Source organism: Oncorhynchus mykiss, chromosome 12, assembly GCF_013265735.2.
Source record: "Oncorhynchus mykiss isolate Arlee chromosome 12, USDA_OmykA_1.1, whole genome shotgun sequence".
NCBI lineage: Eukaryota > Metazoa > Chordata > Actinopteri > Salmoniformes > Salmonidae > Oncorhynchus > Oncorhynchus mykiss.
The window spans coordinates 6,471,525-6,495,389 of record NC_048576.1 but is presented as its reverse complement, the minus strand read 5'-3'; the positions used below and the strand labels follow the sequence as shown (position 1 = coordinate 6,495,389).

General features: G+C 51.4%; 1 protein-coding gene across 1 annotated transcript in view; it reads right to left on the bottom strand.

The window, feature by feature from the left end:
- dcc (DCC netrin 1 receptor) overlaps positions 1 to 23,865 on the bottom strand; it is a 600,603-nt gene that overhangs the window by 406,939 nt on the left and 169,799 nt on the right. Inside the window, exon 2 of the mRNA XM_036936778.1 lies at positions 2,506 to 2,853. Coding sequence (XP_036792673.1) covers positions 2,506 to 2,853 — 348 coding nt within the window. The remainder of the gene's footprint in view (positions 1 to 2,505; positions 2,854 to 23,865) is intronic.

The following is a 23,865-nucleotide window of genomic DNA, read 5'->3' as shown; positions in this document are numbered from 1 at the left end:
TAACTAGCCTCATAGGGATATCGAATGTCAAACCAAATTGACCATGGGCATTACGATCGGGTTGCGTGCAGCTGCATTTAGAATTGATTATTACTTAGCAACTGCCAGCTGTGCGCATGTGGGCAGGGTTGAAAAAAGAACGAACCCAAGGAAAACTGTCAAGGTACCCTTCATTCCCGTGACATACCATTTGTTCATATCATCTGACAAATCTCAGTTTTGGACGAAACTGACTTTATGACAAAAAAATTATCCTATTTACACTTTATAGTAAATGTTGACACTAGAATTAATGTTTCTGACTCCTGTAGATGCCACATAGGTTGTTTTCAAAACCAGAAGTTGCTTTTTAGGGGCAGTCACTCTTTAAAGGGTCAATCTACAGTAGCCATATCAATTGTACTTATAAATGAATAATATGTAGCCATTGATTCTTGAAGAATTTAACTCAGAAATGACTCATGAGCTTAGTTCAACTGTCATCAGAACCCAAAATGTAAACTTGTTTTACTCCAAAGTACATGTGAACAAAAATCTGTATGGCCTCAGAACATAGTTAAAACAATAATTTTGATTTAATGGATTCCTTGCATCCATAACGATGTCTATGACGTTTCTCCAGCCTCAGCTTTTTACCAAAACAGTGGTGGTTGTTATGCTTTTTTTTCTATTGTTTCAACTGCTGATTGCCCCTTTAAAGTTCAAAATAAGTCAAACTTGTCCAAACTGAAACAGCCACAAAAACAATTGACACCATAGAGTTATATAGATGTCTCATCTTTGTACCTGTGCCATTACGGAGAATGTGACAGCATGGGCAGCACCATTGGGGCTATCTCCATTTTGAAGTTGCATGCGCCATTCTCTACCAACTGAGCTACAGAGGACCACCATTTTGGGTAGTGGACAAGTGCACACTCCAGAAAAAAAGTGTAGATTTATTTATTTTTATTTTTATTTTAACTTTATTTAACCAGGCAAGTCAGTTTAAGAACAAATTCTTATTTACAATGACAGCCTACCAGGGAACAGTGGGTTACACTGGCTTGTTGTACAGTAGTGGTTCTCAATCGGTGTGAACAATCTTTTGAACAATCATGAGTCTAAATTGCATTTAACTCTACTGTACTGTATCCTACTGTACTGTACTGCACTGCACTGTACTGTACTGTACTGTACTGTACTCTACTGTACTCTACTCTACTGTACTCTACTCTACTGTACTCTACTCTACTCTACTGTACCGTATCCTACTGTACTCTACTGCAATGCACTGTACTGTACTGTACTGTACTGTACTCTACTCTACTCTACTGTACCGTATCCTACTGTACTCTCCTGCACTGCACTGTACTGTACTGTACTGTACTCTACTCTACTCTACTCTACTGTACTGTATCCTACTGTACTCTACTGCACTGTAATGTACTATACTGTACTGTACAATACTATACTGTACTGTACTGTACTATACTATACTATACTATACTATACTATACTGTACTGTACTGTACTGTACTATACTGTACTGTACTGTACTGTAATCTACTGTAATTTACTACACCATACTGTACACTACTGTACTGCACTATACTGTACTGTACTGTAATCTACCGTAATCTACTGCACTATACTGTACACTACTGTACTGTACTATACTGTACTGTACTGTACCCTAATCTACTGCACTGTACTGTAATCTACCGTAATCTACTGCACTATACTGTACACTACTGTACTGCACTATACTGTACTGTAATCTACTGCACTATACTGTACTGTACTGTCATCTACTGTAATCTACTGCACTATACTGTACACTACTGTACTGTACTGTAATCTACTCTAATCTACTGCACTATACTGTACATTACTGTACTGTACTGTACTGTAATCTACTGCACTATACTGTACACTACTTTACTGTACCCTACTCTACTCTACTGCACCCTACTGTTGAGGAATAGGACAGATAGATGAGGAATAGGACTCTGACAGATAGAAAGGGAAGAATATGCATCTTGTGGTGTTAAGGAAAACCCCTAGATATGAGGTCCCTAGAAAGAAGGGCACTAGACATAAGGCCCTGGAAAGAAGGGCACTAGACACAAGGGCGCTAGAAATAAGGCCTTGGAAAGAAAGGCCCTAGACACAAGGGCGCTAGAAATAAGGCCCTAGAAATAATTTGAGACGTCCCTCAAGAAACCAATACAAAACTGGATATAAGATGATAATACTATCTCACAATAGCTTTATATTCAGAGGGGTTGGGTTAAATGCAGAAGGCACATTTCGGTCGAAGGCATTCGGTTGTTCAACTGACTAGGTTTCCCCCCTTTTCCTTTTTCTATGACCTACGGTATGAAATCCCCTCTTGATTAGGAGCATACACACCACAGCTCTCACCACCCTCAACAAGTGCAACCTATAAAAAACTTCCCCCGAAACCGAGTGAAATGGAGGACATTCGTCACTGTTTCCAGGATTAAGTAAGTAAGGTCTTACCAGAGACAGTGACTTTAGCCGTGCGGCTGACTATGGCCCCCACTCCCTCTAGCGCTGCCAGACACTGGTAGAGCCCCTCGTCAGGTCGGTGGTGTCGTGAATGAACCACGTTCTGGACCACTAGAGACCCGTTAGGGAACTGCTGTCTCCTCTCGTCCACCACGGCGCTGAGCAACACCCCATCCTTCTTCCAGACGATGACTGGAATACCCTGATCTGACTGCGCCTCGCAGTCCAGCTGGAGAACACCGCCCCGTAATGTCACCGTGTCCTGGGGTTCCAGAACCAAGCTGAAGTCCACGAACACCTGGCCTGTCTGGGACGGAGATGACGATGAGGTCTCTGCACCTGGAGGAAAGAGAGAGGTGGAGGAAGGAGAGGTTTAGTCTCAGAGCATAGGATCATCGATGAGTCGATTGTATTCAATACATAGTCCTGCCTCAATTAAAGTTGGTAACAAACTGGAATCATAAAATACAAGGTGTGATACGACACCTAAAATTATACCACTAAACCACTGGACCCAAGTCCTACCTGAAAACATTGCTTTATATAGACATTTTGTAAGATTTATTTTATATTTTACAAACAATACCAAGCATACACATAGAAACATCAACTATATCACATCTACCCACTAGTACACACCTCACATCCAGCTACCCACTAGTACACACCTCATATCCAGATACCCACTAGCACACACCCAAACACATCTACCCACTAGCTCACACCCCATATCCAGCTACCCACTAGCTCACACCCCATATCCAGCTACCCACTAGCTCACACCCCATATCCAGCTACCCACTAGCTCACACCCCATATATCCAGCTACCCCTAGCTCCATCCCCATATCCAGCTAGCCACTAGCACACACCCCATCACATCTACCCACTAGCTCACACCCAATAACATCTACCCACTAGCTCTATCCCCATATCCAGCTAACCACTAGCACACACCCCATCACATCTACCCACTAGCACACACCCAATCACATCTACCCACTAGCTAACACCCCATATCCAGCTACCCACTAGCTCACATCCCCTATCCAGCTACCCACTAGCTCACACCCCATATCCAGCTACTCACTAGCTCACACCCCATATCCAGCTACCCACTAGCTCCATCCCCATATCCAGTTAACCACTAGCACACACCCCATCACATCTACCCACTAGCTCACACCCCATCACAGCTACCCAGACCCACTAGCACACACCCCATATCCAGCTACCCATTAGCACACACCCCATATCCAGCTACCCACTATCACACAATACCCTATCCAGCTACCCACTATCACACATTCCCCTATCCAGCTACCCACTATCACACACCCCCATCTCCAGCTACCCACTATCACACTCCCCCATCTCCAGCTACCCACTAGCACACATCCCATATCCAGCTACCCACTAGCACACACTCATCACAGCTACCCAGACCCACTATCACACATTCCCCTATCCAGCTACCCACTATCACACCCCCCCTATCCAGCTACCCACTAGCACACACCCCCATATCCAGCTACCCACTAGCACACACCCCATCACAGCTACCCAGACCCACTATCACACACCCCATATCCAGCTACCCACTAGCACACATTCCCCTACCCAGACCCACTAGCACACATTCCCATATCCAGCTACCCACTATCACACACCCCATATCCAGCTACCCACTAGCACACATTTCCCCTACCCAGACCCACTAGCACACATTCCCATATCCAGCTACCCAATAGCTCACACTCTCATATCCAGCTACCCACTAGCTCACACTCCCATATCCAGCTACCCACTAGCTCACACTCCCATATCCAGCTACCCAGTAGCTCACACTCCCATATCCAGCTACCCACTAGCTCACACTCCCATATCCAGCTACCCACTAGCTCACACTCCCATATCCAGCTACCCACTAGCACACATTCCCATATCCAGCTACCCACTAGCTCACACTCCCATATCCAGCTACCCACTAGCTCACACTCCCATATCCAGCTACCCACTAGCTCACACTCCCATATCCAGCTACCCACTAGCTCACACTCCCATATCCAGCTACACACTAGCTCACACTCCCATATCCAGCTACCCACTAGCTCACACTCCCATATCCAGCTACCCACTAGCACACATTCCCATATCCAGCTACCCACTAGCTCACACTCCCAAATCCAGCTACCCACTAGCTCGCACTCCCATATCCAGCTACCCACTAGCTCACACTCCCATATCCAGCTACCCACTAGCTCACACTCCCATATCCAGCTACCCACTAGCTCACACTCCCATATCCAGCTACCCACTAGCTCACACTCCCATATCCAGCTACCCACTAGCTCACACTCCCATATCCAGCTACCCACTAGCTCACACTCCCATATCCAGCTACCCACTAGCTCACACTCCCATATCCAGCTACCCACTAGCTCACACTCCCATATCCAGCTACCCACTAGCTCACACTCCCATATCCAGCTACCCACTAGCTCACACTCCCATATCCAGCTACCCACTAGCTCACACTCCCATATCCAGCTACCCACTAGCTCACACTCCCATATCCAGCTACCCACTAGCTCACACTCCCATATCCAGCTACCCACTAGCTCACACTCCCATATCCAGCTACCCACTAGCTCACACTCCCATATCCAGCTACCCACTAGCTCACACTCCCATATCCAGCTACCCACTAGCTCACACTCCCATATCCAGCTACCCACTAGCTCACACTCCCATATCCAGCTACCCACTAGCTCACACTCCCATATCCAGCTACCCACTAGCTCACACTCCCATATCCAGCTACCCACTAGCTCACACTCCCATATCCAGCTACCCACTAGCTCACACTCCCATATCCAGCTACCCACTAGCTCACACTCCCATATCCAGCTACCCACTAGCACACATTCCCATATCCAGCTACCCACTAGCTCACACTCCCATCTCCAGCTACCCACTAGCTCACACCCCATATCAGCTACCCACTAGCTCACACTCCCACCTCCAGCTACCCACTAGCTCACACTCCCATCTCCAGCTACCCACTAGCTCACACTCCCATATCCAGCTACGCTACCCACTAGCTCACACCCCATATCCAACTACCCACTAGCTCACACTCCCATATCCAGCTACCCACTAGCTCACACTCCCATATCCAGCTACCCACTAGCTCACACTCCCATATCCAGCTACCCAGTAGCTCACACTCCCATATCCAGCTACCCACTAGCTCAAACCCCCATATCCAGCTACCCACTAGCTCACACTCCCATATCCAGCTACCCACTAGCTCACACTCCCATATCCAGCTACCCACTAGCTCACACTCCCATATCCAGCTACCCAATAGCTCACACTCCCATATCCAGCTACCCACTAGCACACATTCCCATATCCAGCTACCCACTAGCTCACACTCCCATCTCCAGCTACCCACTAGCACACATTCCCATATCCAGCTACCCACTAGCTCACACTCCCATCTCCAGCTACCCACTAGCTCACACCCCATATCAGCTACCCACTAGCTCACACTCCCACCTCCAGCTACCCACTAGCTCACACTCCCATCTCCAGCTACCCACTAGCTCACACTCCCATATCCAGCTACGCTACCCACTAGCTCACACCCCATATCCAACTACCCACTAGCTCACACTCCCATATCCAGCTACCCACTAGCTCACACTCCCATATCCAGCTACCCACTAGCTCACACTCCCATATCCAGCTACCCAGTAGCTCACACTCCCATATCCAGCTACCCACTAGCTCACACCCCCATATCCAGCTACCCACTAGCTCACACTCCCATATCCAGCTACCCACTAGCTCACACTCCCATATCCAGCTACCCACTAGCTCACACTCCCATATTCCAGCTACCCACTAGCTCACACTCCCATATCCAGCTACCCACTAGCTCACACTCCCATATCCAGCTACCCACTAGCTCACACCCCATATCCAACTACCCACTAGCTCACACTCCCCTATCCAGCTACCCACTAGCTCACACTCCCATATCCAGCTACCCACTAGCTCACACTCCCATATCCAGCTACCCACTAGCTCACACTCCCATATCCAGCTACCCACTAGCTCACACTCCCCTATCCAGCTACCCACTAGCTCACACTCCCATATCCAGCTACCCACTAGCTCGCACTCCCATATCCAGCTACCCACTAGCTCACACTCCCATATCCAGCTACCCACTAGCTCACACTCCCATATCCAGCTACCCACTAGCTCACACTCCCATATCCAGCTACCCACTAGCTCACACTCCCATATCCAGCTACCCACTAGCTCACACTCCCATATCCAGCTACCCACTAGCTCACACTCCCATATCCAGCTACCCACTAGCGCACATTCCCATATCCAGCTACCTACTAGCTCACACTCCCCTATCCAGCTACCCACTAGCTCACACTCCCATATCCAGCTACCCACTAGCTCACACTCCCATATCCAGCTACCCACTAGCTCACACTCCCATCTCCAGCGCAGCATCACTTTGGGCTGAAACGGCACCATTTTGTTTCTCTCCGTAGTCTACACACTTTTGATATTTCAATAATAAAACGTCGCATTTCTATACTGAGAGAGTTCAGAGTACATCCTCCGAGCCTCGTCTCCACAGGCCTTGCTGCCTTGTCTTCACAGGCCTTGCTGCCTTGTCTCCACAGGCCTTGCTGCCTCGTCTCCACAGGCCTTGCTGCCTCGTCTTCACAGGCCTTGCTGCCTCATCTCCACAGGCCTTGCTGCCTCGTCTCCACAGGCCTTGCTGCCTCGTCTTCACAGGCCTTGCTGCCTCATCTCCACAGGCCTTGCTGCCTCGTCTCCACAGGCCTTGCTGCCTTGTCTTCACAGGCCTTGCTGCCTCGTCTTCACAGGCCCAGCCTCATCAGATATCTACTACAATACCACTACAGACTATAGTACTGCAGTCATATCTACTACAGTAATACTACAGACTATAGTATTACAGTCATATGTACTACAATACCACTACAGACTATAGTACTGCAGTCATATCTACTACAGTAATACTACAGACTATAGTATTACAGTCATATGTAGTACAATACCTCTACAGACTATAGTACTGTTGTCATATCTACTACAATAATACTACATATTATAGTACTGCTGTCATATCTACTACAGTAATACTACAGACTATAGTACTGCAGTCACATCTACTACAATACCACTACAGACTATAGTACTGACGTCATATCTACTACAATAATTACTACAGACTATAGTACTGCTGTCATATCTACTACAATACCACTGCAGACTATAGTACTGAAGTCATATGTACTACAATAATACTACAGACTATAGTACTGCCGTCATATCTACTACCACTACAGACTATAGTACTACAGTCATATCTACTACAATAATACTACAGACCATAGTACTGCAGTCATATCTACTACAATACCACTACAGACTATAGTACTGCAGTCATATCTACTACAATACCTCTACAGACTATAGTACTGCCGTCATATCTACTACACTAATACTACAGACTATAGTACTGTCGTAATATCCACTACAGTAATACTACATACTATAGTACTGTCGTCATATCTACTACAGTAATATTACAGACTATAGTACTGACGTCATATCTACTACCACTACAGACTATAGTACTACAGTCATATCTACTACAATAATACTACAGACTATAGTACTACAGTCATATGTACTACAATACCTCTACAGACTATAGCACTGCCGTCATATCTACTACAATAATACTACAGACTATAGTACTGCCGTCATATGTACTACAATACCTCTACAGACTATAGCACTGCCGTCATATCTACTACAATAATACTACAGACTATAGTACTGCCGTCATATCTACTACAGTAATATTACAGACTATAGTACTGCAGTCACATGTACTACAATACCACTACAGACTATAGTACTACAGTCATATGTACTACAATAATACTACAGACTATAGTACTGCCACTCATATCTACTACAATAATACTACATACAGACTATAGTACTGCAGTCTAGGACTCTGCCTCATTTCTACTCAGACCCTAGGTTCATTAACATGGCTGCCCTGTCCTCACAGGACCTACCAATCTAGTGCTATCCTGACATCTCCCAGAGTTAGTCTCCGCCCTCAGAGATGACTTTTAACTTCCCCAGTCTGATTGTCCAATGAAACAATCGGTTCAAACTCATCAGAGATGTTGAAGATAAGAACAGTTTTGCTTCGGGTGGAAGAGTCCATCCAATCAAAACCATGCATTACACTTTCATTGCCACAGATCTACAGTACATTAAATACGCCATGCCCTTAGAACGACAACAACAAAAATGTCTTTTTTCATATGTGAATTGGCTGTTTTTTACGTTGAGTTTATATTTCACAAGTGAAAATCATATCACTTTTTATTTTACCAGGCAAGTCAGTTAAGAACAAATTCTTGTTTTCAATGACGGCCTAGGAACAGTGGGTTAACTGCTTTGTTCAGGGGGCAGAACGACAGATTTGTACCTTGTCAGCTCGGGGATTTGAACTTGCAACCTTCCGGTTACTAGTCCAACTCTCCAACCACCAGGGTACCCTGCCGCCTCTACACTCTAACCACCAGGGTACCCTGCCGCCTCTACACTCTAACCACTAGGCTACCTGCCGCCTCTACACTCTAACCACCAGGGTACCCTGCCGCCTCTACACTCTAACCACTAGGCTACCTGCCGCCTCTACACTCTAACCACCAGGGTACCCTGCCACCTCTACACTCTAACCACTAGGCTACCTGCCGCCTCTACACTCTAACCACCAGGGTACCCTGCCACCTCTACACTCTAACCACTAGGCTACCTGCCGCCTCTACACTCTAACCACCAGGGTACCCTGCCACCTCTACACTCTAACCACTAGGCTACCTGCCGCCTCTAAACTCTAACCACCAGGGTACCCTGCCACCTCTACACTCTAACCACTAGGCTACCTGCCGCCTCTACACTCTAACCACCAGGGTACCCTGCCACCTCTACACTCTAACCACTAGGCTACCTGCCGCCTCTACACTCTAACCACTAGGCTACCTGCCGCCTCTACACTCTAACCACTAGGCTACCTGCCGCCTCTACACTCTAACCACTAGGCTACCTGCCGCCTCTACACTCTAACCACCAGGGTACCCTGCCACCTCTACACTCTAACCACTAGGCTACCTGCCGCCTCTACACTCTAACCACCAGGGTACCCTGCCGCCTCTACACTCTAACCACCAGGGTACCCTGCCGCCTCTACACTCTAACCACTAGGCTACCTGCCGCCTCTACACTCTAACCACCAGGGTACCCTGCCGCCTCTACACTCTAACCACTAGGCTACCTGCCGCCTCTACACTCTAACCACTAGGCTACCTGCCGCCTCTACACTCTAACCACCAGGGTACCCTGCCGCCTCTACACTCTAACCACCAGGGTACCCTGCCGCCTCTACACTCTAACCACTAGGCTACCTGCCGCCTCTACACTCTAACCACCAGGGTACCCTGCCGCCTCTACACTCTAACCACTAGGCTACCTGCCGCCTCTACACTCTAACCACTAGGCTACCTGCCGCCTCTACACTCTAACCACCAGGGTACCCTACCACCTCTACACTCTAACCACCAGGGTACCCTGCCGCCTCAACACTCTAACCACTAGGCTACCTGCCGCCTCTACACTCTAACAACTAGGCTACCCTGCCGCCTCTACACTCTAACCACTAGGCTACCTGCCGCCTCTACACTCTAACCACCAGGGTACCCTGCCACCTCTACACTCTAACCACTAGGCTACCTGCCGCCTCTACACTCTAACCACTAGGCTACCTGCCGCCTCTACACTCTAACCACCAGGGTACCCTGCCGCCTCTACACTCTAACCACTAGGCTACCTGCCGCCTCTACACTCTAACCACCAGGGTACCCTGCCGCCTCTACACTCTAACCACTAGGCTACCTGCCGCCTCTACACTCTAACCACCAGGGTACCCTGCCGCCTCTACACTCTAACCACTAGGCTACCTGCCGCCTCTACACTCTAACCACCAGGGTACCCTGCCACCTCTACACTCTAACCACTAGGCTACCTGCCGCCTCTACACTCTAACCACCAGGGTACCCTGCCACCTCTACACTCTAACCACTAGGCTACCTGCCGCCTCTAAACTCTAACCACCAGGGTACCCTGCCACCTCTACACTCTAACCACTAGGCTACCTGCCGCCTCTACACTCTAACCACCAGGGTACCCTGCCACCTCTACACTCTAACCACTAGGCTACCTGCCGCCTCTACACTCTAACCACCAGGGTACCCTGCCGCCTCTACACTCTAACCACTAGGCTACCTGCCGCCTCTACACTCTAACCACCAGGGTACCCTGCCACCTCTACACTCTAACCACTAGGCTACCTGCCGCCTCTACACTCTAACCACCAGGGTACCCTGCCACCTCTACACTCTAACCACTAGGCTACCTGCCGCCTCTACACTCTAACCACTAGGCTACCTGCCGCCTCTACACTCTAACCACTAGGCTACCTGCCGCCTCTACACTCTAACCACTAGGCTACCTGCCGCCTCTACACTCTAACCACCAGGGTACCCTGCCACCTCTACACTCTAACCACTAGGCTACCTGCCGCCTCTACACTCTAACCACCAGGGTACCCTGCCGCCTCTACACTCTAACCACCAGGGTACCCTGCCGCCTCTACACTCTAACCACTAGGCTACCTGCCGCCTCTACACTCTAACCACCAGGGTACCCTGCCGCCTCTACACTCTAACCACTAGGCTACCTGCCGCCTCTACACTCTAACCACTAGGCTACCTGCCGCCTCTACACTCTAACCACCAGGGTACCCTACCACCTCTACACTCTAACCACCAGGGTACCCTGCCGCCTCAACACTCTAACCACTAGGCTACCTGCCGCCTCTACACTCTAACAACTAGGCTACCCTGCCGCCTCTACACTCTAACCACTAGGCTACCTGCCGCCTCTACACTCTAACCACCAGGGTACCCTGCCACCTCTACACTCTAACCACTAGGCTACCTGCCGCCTCTACACTCTAACCACCAGGGTACCCTGCCACCTCTACACTCTAACCACTAGGCTACCTGCCGCCTCTACACTCTAACCACTAGGCTACCTGCCGCCTCTACACTCTAACCACCAGGGTACCCTGCCGCCTCTACACTCTAACCACTAGGCTACCTGCCGCCTCTACACTCTAACCACCAGGGTACCCTGCCGCCTCTACACTCTAACCACTAGGCTACCTGCCGCCTCTACACTCTAACCACCAGGGTACCCTGCCACCTCTACACTCTAACCACTAGGCTACCTGCCGCCTCTACACTCTAACCACCAGGGTACCCTGCCACCTCTACACTCTAACCACTAGGCTACCTGCCGCCTCTAAACTCTAACCACCAGGGTACCCTGCCACCTCTACACTCTAACCACTAGGCTACCTGCCGCCTCTACACTCTAACCACCAGGGTACCCTGCCACCTCTACACTCTAACCACTAGGCTACCTGCCGCCTCTACACTCTAACCACCAGGGTACCCTGCCGCCTCTACACTCTAACCACTAGGCTACCTGCCGCCTCTACACTCTAACCACCAGGGTACCCTGCCACCTCTACACTCTAACCACTAGGCTACCTGCCGCCTCTACACTCTAACCACCAGGGTACCCTGCCACCTCTACACTCTAACCACTAGGCTACCTGCCGCCTCTACACTCTAACCACTAGGCTACCTGCCGCCTCTACACTCTAACCACTAGGCTACCTGCCGCCTCTACACTCTAACCACTAGGCTACCTGCCGCCTCTACACTCTAACCACCAGGGTACCCTGCCACCTCTACACTCTAACCACTAGGCTACCTGCCGCCTCTACACTCTAACCACCAGGGTACCCTGCCGCCTCTACACTCTAACCACCAGGGTACCCTGCCGCCTCTACACTCTAACCACTAGGCTACCTGCCGCCTCTACACTCTAACCACCAGGGTACCCTGCCGCCTCTACACTCTAACCACTAGGCTACCTGCCGCCTCTACACTCTAACCACTAGGCTACCTGCCGCCTCTACACTCTAACCACCAGGGTACCCTACCACCTCTACACTCTAACCACCAGGGTACCCTGCCGCCTCAACACTCTAACCACTAGGCTACCTGCCGCCTCTACACTCTAACAACTAGGCTACCCTGCCGCCTCTACACTCTAACCACTAGGCTACCTGCCGCCTCTACACTCTAACCACCAGGGTACCCTGCCACCTCTACACTCTAACCACTAGGCTACCTGCCGCCTCTACACTCTAACCACTAGGCTACCTGCCGCCTCTACACTCTAACCACCAGGGTACCCTGCCGCCTCTACACTCTAACCACTAGGCTACCTGCCGCCTCTACACTCTAACCACCAGGGTACCCTGCCGCCTCTACACTCTAACCACTAGGACACCTGCCGCCTCTACACTCTAACCACTAGGCTACCCTGCCGCCTCTACACTCTAACCACTAGGCTACCTGCCACCTCTACACTCTAACCACTAGCCTACCTGCTGCCTCTACACTCTAACCACTAGGCTACCTGCTGCCTCTACACTCTAACCACCAGGGTACCCTACCACCTCTACACTCTAACCACCAGGGTACCCTGCCGCCTCTACACTCTAACCACTAGGCTACCTGCCGCCTCTACACTCTAACCACCAGGGTACCCTACCGCCTCTACACTCTAACCACCAGGGTACCCTGCCACCTCTACACTCTAACCACTAGGCTACCTGCCGCCTCTACACTCTAACCACCAGGGTACCCTACCACCTCTACACTCTAACCACTAGGCTACCCTGCCGCCTCTACACTCTAACCACTAGGCTACCTGCCACCTCTACACTCTAACCACTAGCCTACCTGCTGCCTCTACACTCTAACCACTAGGCTACCCTGCCGCCTCTACACTCTAACCACTAGGCTACCTGCCACCTCTACACTCTAACCACTAGCCTACCTGCTGCCTCTACACTCTAACCACTAGGCTACCTGCTGCCTCTACACTCTAACCACTAGCCTACCTGCCACCTCTACACTCTAACCACTAGGCTACCCTGCCGCCTCTACACTCTAACCACTAGTCTACCTGCCGCCTCTACACTCTAACCACTAGCCTACCTGCTGCCTCTACACTCTAACCACTAGGCTACCTGCTGCCTCTACACTCTAACCACTAGGCTACCCTGCCACCTCTACACTCTAACCACTAGGCTACCTGCCACCTCTACACTCTAACCACTAGGCTACCTGCCACCTCTACACTCTAACCACCAGGGTACCCTGCCACCTCTACACTCTAACCACTAGGCTACCTGCCGCCTCTACACTCTAACCACCAGGGTACCCTACCACCTCTACACTCTAACCACCAGGGTACCCTGCCGCCTCTACACTCTAACCACTAGGCTACCTGCCGCCTCTACACTCTAACCACCAGGGTACCCTACCGCCTCTACACTCTAACCACCAGGGTACCCTGCCACCTCTACACTCTAACCACTAGGCTACCTGCCGCCTCTACACTCTAACCACCAGGGTACCCTACCACCTCTACACTCTAACCACCAGGGTACCCTGCCGCCTCTACACTCTAACCACTAGGCTACCTGCCGCCTCTACACTCTAACCACCAGGGTACCCTACCGCCTCTACACTCTAACCACCAGGGTACCCTGCCGCCTCTAAACTCTAACCACTAGGCTACCTGCCGCCTCTACACTCTAACCACCAGGGTACCCTACCGCCTCTACACTCTAACCACCAGGGTACCCTGCCGCCTCTACACTCTAACCACTAGGCTACCTGCCGCCTCTACACTCTAACCACCAGGGTACCCTACCGCCTCTACACTCTAACCACCAGGGTACCCTGCCGCCTCTACACTCTAACCACTAGGCTACCTGCCGCCTCTACACTCTAACCACCAGGGTACCCTACCGCCTCTACACTCTAACCACCAGGGTACCCTACCGCCTCTACACTCTAACCACCAGGGTACCCTGCCGCCTCTACACTCTAACCACTAGGCTACCTGCCGCCTCTACACTCTAACCACCAGGGTACCCTACCGCCTCTACACTCTAACCACCAGGGTACCCTGCCGCCTCTACACTCTAACCACTAGGCTACCTGCCGCCTCTACACTCTAACCACCAGGGTACCCTACCGCCTCTACACTCTAACCACTAGGCTACCTACCACCTCTACACTCTAACCACTAGGCTACCTGCCACCTCTACACTCTAACCACCAGGGTACCCTACCGCCTCTACACTCTAACCACCAGGGTACCCTGCCGCCTCTACACTCTAACCACTAGGCTACCTGCCGCCTCTACACTCTAACCACCAGGGTACCCTACCGCCTCTACACTCTAACCACCAGGGTACCCTGCCGCCTCTACACTCTAACCACTAGGCTACCTGCCGCCTCTACACTCTAACCACCAGGGTACCCTACCGCCTCTACACTCTAACCACTAGGCTACCTACCACCTCTACACTCTAACCACTAGGCTACCTGCCACCTCTACACTCTAACCACCAGGGTACCCTACCGCCTCTACACTCTAACCACCAGGATACCCTACCGCCTCTACACTCTAACCACTAGGCTACCTACCACCTCTACACTCTAACCACTAGGCTACCTGCCACCTCTACACTCTAACCACCAGGGTACCCTACCGCCTCTACACTCTAACCACCAGGGTACCCTACCACCTCTACACTCTAACCACTAGGTTACCTGCCACCTCTACACTCTAACCACTAGGCTACCAGCCACCTCTACACTCTAACCACTAGGCTACCTGCCACCTCTACACTCTAACCACTAGGCTACCTGCCACCTCTACACTCTAACCACTAGGCTACCTGCCACCTCTACACTCTAACCACTAGGCTACCTGCCACCTCTACACTCTAACCACTAGGCTACCTGCCACCTCTACACTCTAACCACTAGTCTACCTGCCACCTCTACACTCTAACCACTAGTCTACCTACCACCTCTACACTCTAACCACTAGGCTACCTGCCACCTCTACACTCTAACCACCAGGGTACCCTACCGCCTCTACACTCTAACCACCAGGGTACCCTACCACCTCTACACTCTAACCACTAGGTTACCTACCACCTCTACACTCTAACCACTAGGCTACCAGCCACCTCTACACTCTAACCACTAGGCTACCTGCCACCTCTACACTCTAACCACTAGGCTACCTGCCACCTCTACACTCTAACCACTAGGCTACCTGCCGCCTCTACACTCTAACCACCAGGGTACCCTACCGCCTCTACACTCTAACCACCAGGGTACCCTGCCGCCTCTACACTCTAACCACTAGTCTACCTGCCACCTCTACACTCTAACCACTAGGCTACCTGCCACCTCTACACTCTAACCACTAGGCTACCTGCCACCTCTACACTCTAACCACTAGTCTACCTGCCACCTCTACACTCTAACCACTAGGCTACCTGCCACCTCTACACTCTAACCACTAGTCTACCTGCCACCTCTACACTCTAACCACTAGTCTACCTGCCACCTCTACACTCTAACCACAAGGTTACCTGCCACCTCTACACTCTAACCACTAGACTACCTGCCACCTCTACACTCTAACCACTAGGCTACCTGCCACCTCTACACTCTAACCACTAGTCTACCTGCCACCTCTACACTCTAACCACTAGTCTACCTGCCACCTCTACACTCTAACCACAAGGTTACCTGCCACCTCTACACTCTAACCACCAGGGTACCCTACCGCCTCTACACTCTAACCACCAGGGTACCCTACCACCTCTACACTCTAACCACTAGGTACCCTACCGCCTCTACACTCTAACCACTAGGCTACCTACCACCTCTACACTCTAACCACTAGGCTACCTGCCACCTCTACACTCTAACCACCAGGGTACCCTACCGCCTCTACACTCTAACCACCAGGGTACCCTACCGCCTCTACACTCTAACCACTAGGCTACCTACCACCTCTACACTCTAACCACTAGGCTACCTGCCACCTCTACACTCTAACCACCAGGGTACCCTACCGCCTCTACACTCTAACCACCAGGGTACCCTACCACCTCTACACTCTAACCACTAGGTTACCTACCACCTCTACACTCTAACCACTAGGCTACCAGCCACCTCTACACTCTAACCACTAGGCTACCTGCCACCTCTACACTCTAACCACTAGGCTACCTGCCACCTCTACACTCTAACCACTAGGCTACCTGCCACCTCTACACTCTAACCACTAGGCTACCTGCCACCTCTACACTCTAACCACTAGGCTACCTGCCACCTCTACACTCTAACCACTAGGCTACCTGCCACCTCTACACTCTAACCACTAGGCTACCTGCCACCTCTACACTCTAACCACCAGGGTACCCTACCGCCTCTACACTCTAACCACTAGGCTACCTGCCGCCTCTACACTCTAACCACCAGGGTACCCTGCCGCCTCTACACTCTAACCACCAGGGTACCCTGCCACCTCTACACTCTAACCACTAGTCTACCCTGCCGCCTCTACACTCTAACCACTAGGTTACCTGCCGCCTCTACACTCTAACCACCAGGGTACCCTGCCACCTCTACACTCTAACCACTAGGCTACCTGCCGCCTCTACACTCTAACCACCAGGGTACCCTGCCACCTCTACACTCTAACCACTTGGCTACCTGCCGCCTCTACACTCTAACCACCAGGGTACCCTACCGCCTCTACACTCTAACCACCAGGGTACCCTGCCGCCTCTACACTCTAACCACTAGTCTACCTGCCACCTCTACACTCTAACCACTAGGCTACCTGCCACCTCTACACTCTAACCACTAGGCTACCTGCCACCTCTACACTCTAACCACTAGTCTACCTGCCACCTCTACACTCTAACCACTAGGCTACCTGCCACCTCTACACTCTAACCACTAGTCTACCTGCCACCTCTACACTCTAACCACTAGTCTACCTGCCACCTCTACACTCTAACCACAAGGTTACCTGCCACCTCTACACTCTAACCACTAGACTACCTGCCACCTCTACACTCTAACCACTAGGCTACCTGCCACCTCTACACTCTAACCACTAGTCTACCTGCCACCTCTACACTCTAACCACTAGTCTACCTGCCACCTCTACACTCTAACCACTAGTCTACCTGCCACCTCTACACTCTAACCACTAGTCTACCTACCACCTCTACACTCTAACCACTAGGCTACCTGCCACCTCTACACTCTAACCACCAGGGTACCCTACCGCCTCTACACTCTAACCACCAGGGTACCCTACCACCTCTACACTCTAACCACTAGGTTACCTACCACCTCTACACTCTAACCACTAGGCTACCAGCCACCTCTACACTCTAACCACTAGGCTACCTGCCACCTCTACACTCTAACCACTAGGCTACCTGCCACCTCTACACTCTAACCACTAGGCTACCTGCCACCTCTACACTCTAACCACTAGGCTACCTGCCACCTCTACACTCTAACCACTAGGCTACCTGCCACCTCTACACTCTAACCACTAGGCTACCTGCCACCTCTACACTCTAACCACTAGGCTACCTGCCACCTCTACACTCTAACCACCAGGGTACCCTACCGCCTCTACACTCTAACCACTAGGCTACCTGCCGCCTCTACACTCTAACCACCAGGGTACCCTGCCGCCTCTACACTCTAACCACCAGGGTACCCTGCCACCTCTACACTCTAACCACTAGTCTACCCTGCCGCCTCTACACTCTAACCACTAGGTTACCTGCCGCCTCTACACTCTAACCACCAGGGTACCCTGCCACCTCTACACTCTAACCACTAGGCTACCTGCCGCCTCTACACTCTAACCACCAGGGTACCCTGCCACCTCTACACTCTAACCACTTGGCTACCTGCCGCCTCTACACTCTAACCACCAGGGTACCCTACCGCCTCTACACTCTAACCACCAGGGTACCCTGCCGCCTCTACACTCTAACCACTAGTCTACCTGCCACCTCTACACTCTAACCACTAGGCTACCTGCCACCTCTACACTCTAACCACTAGGCTACCTGCCACCTCTACACTCTAACCACTAGTCTACCTGCCACCTCTACACTCTAACCACTAGGCTACCTGCCACCTCTACACTCTAACCACTAGTCTACCTGCCACCTCTACACTCTAACCACTAGTCTACCTGCCACCTCTACACTCTAACCACAAGGTTACCTGCCACCTCTACACTCTAACCACTAGACTACCTGCCACCTCTACACTCTAACCACTAGGCTACCTGCCACCTCTACACTCTAACCACTAGTCTACCTGCCACCTCTACACTCTAACCACTAGTCTACCTGCCACCTCTACACTCTAACCACTAGTCTACCTGCCACCTCTACACTCTAACCACTAGTCTACCTGCCACCTCTACACTCTAACCACAAGGTTACCTGCCACCTCTACACTCTAACCACTAGACTACCTGCCACCTCTACACTCTAACCACTAGGCTACCTGCCACCTCTACACTCTAACCACTAGGCTACCTGCAGCCTCTACACTCTAACCACTAGGCTACCTGCCACCTCTACACTCTAACCACTAGGCTACCTACCACCTCTACACTCTAACCACCAGGGTACCCTGCCACCTCTACACTCTAACCACTAGTCTACCTGCCACCTCTACACTCTAACCACAAGGTTACGTGCCACCTCTACACTCTAACCACTAGACTACCTGCCACCTCTACACTCTAACCACTAGGCTACCTGCCACCTCTACACTCTAACCACTAGGCTACCTGCAGCCTCTACACTCTAACCACTAGGCTACCTGCCACCTCTACACTCTAACCACTAGGCTACCTACCACCTCTACACTCTAACCACCAGGGTACCCTGCCACCTCTACACTCTAACCACTAGGCTACCTGCCGCCTCTACACTCTAACCACCAGGGTACCCTGCCACCTCTACACTCTAACCACTAGGCTACCTGCCGCCTCTACACTCTAACCACCAGGGTACCCTGCCGCCTCTACACTCTAACCACCAGGGTACCCTGCCACCTCTACACTCTAACCACTAGTCTACCCTGCCGCCTCTACACTCTAACCACTAGTCTACCTGCCACCTCTACACTCTAACCACAAGGTTACCTGCCACCTCTACACTCTAACCACTAGACTACCTGCCACCTCTACACTCTAACCACTAGGCTACCTGCCACCTCTACACTCTAACCACTAGGCTACCTGCAGCCTCTACACTCTAACCACTAGGCTACCTGCCACCTCTACACTCTAACCACTAGGCTACCTGCCACCTCTACACTCTAACCACTAGGCTACCTGCCACCTCTACACTCTAACCACTAGTCTACCTGCCACCTCTACACTCTAACCACTAGTCTACCTGCCACCTCTACACTCTAACCACTAGTCTACCTGCCACCTCTACACTCTAACCACTAGTCTACCTGCCACCTCTACACTCTAACCACAAGGTTACCTGCCACCTCTACACTCTAACCACTAGACTACCTGCCACCTCTACACTCTAACCACTAGGCTACCTGCCACCTCTACACTCTAACCACTAGGCTACCTGCAGCCTCTACACTCTAACCACTAGGCTACCTGCCACCTCTACACTCTAACCACTAGGCTACCTACCACCTCTACACTCTAACCACCAGGGTACCCTGCCACCTCTACACTCTAACCACTAGTCTACCTGCCACCTCTACACTCTAACCACAAGGTTACCTGCAGCATCTACACTCTAACCACTAGGCTACCTGCCACCTCTACACTCTAACCACTAGGCTACCTACCACCTCTACACTCTAACCACAAGGTTACCTGCCACCTCTACACTCTAACCACTAGACTACCTGCCACCTCTACACTCTAACCACTAGTCTACCTGCCACCTCTACACTCTAACCACTAGTCTACCTGCCACCTCTACACTCTAACCACTAGTCTACCTGCCACCTCTACACTCTAACCACAAGGTTACCTGCCACCTCTACACTCTAACCACTAGACTACCTGCCACCTCTACACTCTAACCACTAGGCTACCTGCCACCTCTACACTCTAACCACTAGGCTACCTGCAGCCTCTACACTCTAACCACTAGGCTACCTGCCACCTCTACACTCTAACCACTAGGCTACCTACCACCTCTACACTCTAACCACCAGGGTACCCTGCCACCTCTACACTCTAACCACTAGTCTACCTGCCACCTCTACACTCTAACCACAAGGTTACCTGCAGCATCTACACTCTAACCACTAGGCTACCTGCCACCTCTACACTCTAACCACTAGGCTACCTACCACCTCTACACTCTAACCACCAGGGTACCCTGCCACCTCTACACTCTAACCACTAGGCTACCTGCCGCCTCTACACTCTAACCACCAGGGTACCCTGCCACCTCTACACTCTAACCACTAGGCTACCTGCCGCCTCTACACTCTAACCACCAGGGTACCCTGCCGCCTCTACACTCTAACCACCAGGGTACCCTGCCACCTCTACACTCTAACCACTAGTCTACCCTGCCGCCTCTACACTCTAACCACTAGTCTACCTGCCACCTCTACACTCTAACCACAAGGTTACCTGCCACCTCTACACTCTAACCACTAGACTACCTGCCACCTCTACACTCTAACCACTAGGCTACCTGCCACCTCTACACTCTAACCACTAGGCTACCTGCAGCCTCTACACTCTAACCACTAGGCTACCTGCCACCTCTACACTCTAACCACTAGGCTACCTGCCACCTCTACACTCTAACCACTAGTCTACCTGCCACCTCTACACTCTAACCACTAGGCTACCTGCCACCTCTACACTCTAACCACTAGGCTACCTGCCACCTCTACACTCTAACCACTAGTCTACCTGCCACCTCTACACTCTAACCACTAGGCTACCTGCCACCTCTACACTCTAACCACTAGTCTACCTGCCACCTCTACACTCTAACCACAAGGTTACCTGCCACCTCTACACTCTAACCACTAGACTACCTGCCACCTCTACACTCTAACCACTAGGCTACCTGCAGCCTCTACACTCTAACCACTAGGCTACCTGCCACCTCTACACTCTAACCACTAGGCTACCTGCCACCTCTACACTCTAACCACTAGTCTACCTGCCACCTCTACACTCTAACCACTAGGCTACCTGCCACCTCTACACTCTAACCACTAGGCTACCTGCCACCTCTACACTCTAACCACTAGTCTACCTGCCACCTCTACACTCTAACCACTAGGCTACCTGCCACCTCTACACTCTAACCACTAGTCTACCTGCCACCTCTACACTCTAACCACCAGGGTACCCTACCGCCTCTACACTCTAACCACCAGGGTACCCTGCCGCCTCTACACTCTAACCACTAGTCTACCTGCCACCTCTACACTCTAACCACTAGGCTACCTGCCACCTCTACACTCTAACCACTAGGCTACCTGCCACCTCTACACTCTAACCACCAGGGTACCCTACCGCCTCTACACTCTAACCACCAGGGTACCCTGCCGCCTCTACACTCTAACCACTAGTCTACCTGCCACCTCTACATTCTAACCACTAGGCTACCTGCCACCTCTACACTCTAACCACTAGGCTACCTGCCACCTCTACACTCTAACCACTAGTCTACCTGCCACCTCTACACTCTAACCACTAGGCTACCTGCCACCTCTACACTCTAACCACTAGTCTACCTGCCACCTCTACACTCTAACCACAAGGTTACCTGCCACCTCTACACTCTAACCACTAGACTACCTGCCACCTCTACACTCTAACCACTAGGCTACCTGCCACCTCTACACTCTAACCACTAGGCTACCTGCAGCCTCTACACTCTAACCACTAGGCTACCTGCCACCTCTACACTCTAACCACTAGGCTACCTGCCACCTCTACACTCTAACCACTAGTCTACCTGCCACCTCTACACTCTAACCACTAGGCTACCTGCCACCTCTACACTCTAACCACTAGGCTACCTGCCACCTCTACACTCTAACCACTAGTCTACCTGCCACCTCTACACTCTAACCACTAGGCTACCTGCCACCTCTACACTCTAACCACTAGTCTACCTGCCACCTCTACACTCTAACCACAAGGTTACCTGCCACCTCTACACTCTAACCACTAGACTACCTGCCACCTCTACACTCTAACCACTAGGCTACCTGCCACCTCTACACTCTAACCACTAGGCTACCTGCAGCCTCTACACTCTAACCACTAGGCTACCTGCCACCTCTACACTCTAACCACTAGGCTACCTACCACCTCTACACTCTAACCACCAGGGTACCCTGCCACCTCTACACTCTAACCACTAGGCTACCTGCCGCCTCTACACTCTAACCACCAGGGTACCCTGCCACCTCTACACTCTAACCACTAGGCTACCTGCCGCCTCTACACTCTAACCACCAGGGTACCCTGCCGCCTCTACACTCTAACCACCAGGGTACCCTGCCACCTCTACACTCTAACCACTAGTCTACCCTGCCGCCTCTACACTCTAACCACTAGGCTACCTGCCGCCTCTACACTCTAACCACCAGGGTACCCTGCCACCTCTACACTCTAACCACTAGGCTACCTGCCGCCTCTACACTCTAACCACCAGGGTACCCTGCCACCTCTACACTCTAACCACTAGGCTACCTGCCGCCTCTACACTCTAACCACCAGGGTACCCTACCGCCTCTACACTCTAACCACCAGGGTACCCTGCCGCCTCTACACTCTAACCACTAGTCTACCTGCCACCTCTACACTCTAACCACTAGGCTACCTGCCACCTCTACACTCTAACCACTAGGCTACCTGCCACCTCTACACTCTAACCACTAGTCTACCTGCCACCTCTACACTCTAACCACTAGGCTACCTGCCACCTCTACACTCTAACCACTAGGCTACCTGCCACCTCTACACTCTAACCACTAGTCTACCTGCCACCTCTACACTCTAACCACTAGTCTACCTGCCACCTCTACACTCTAACCACTAGGCTACCTGCCACCTCTACACTCTAACCACTAGTCTACCTGCCACCTCTACACTCTAACCACTAGTC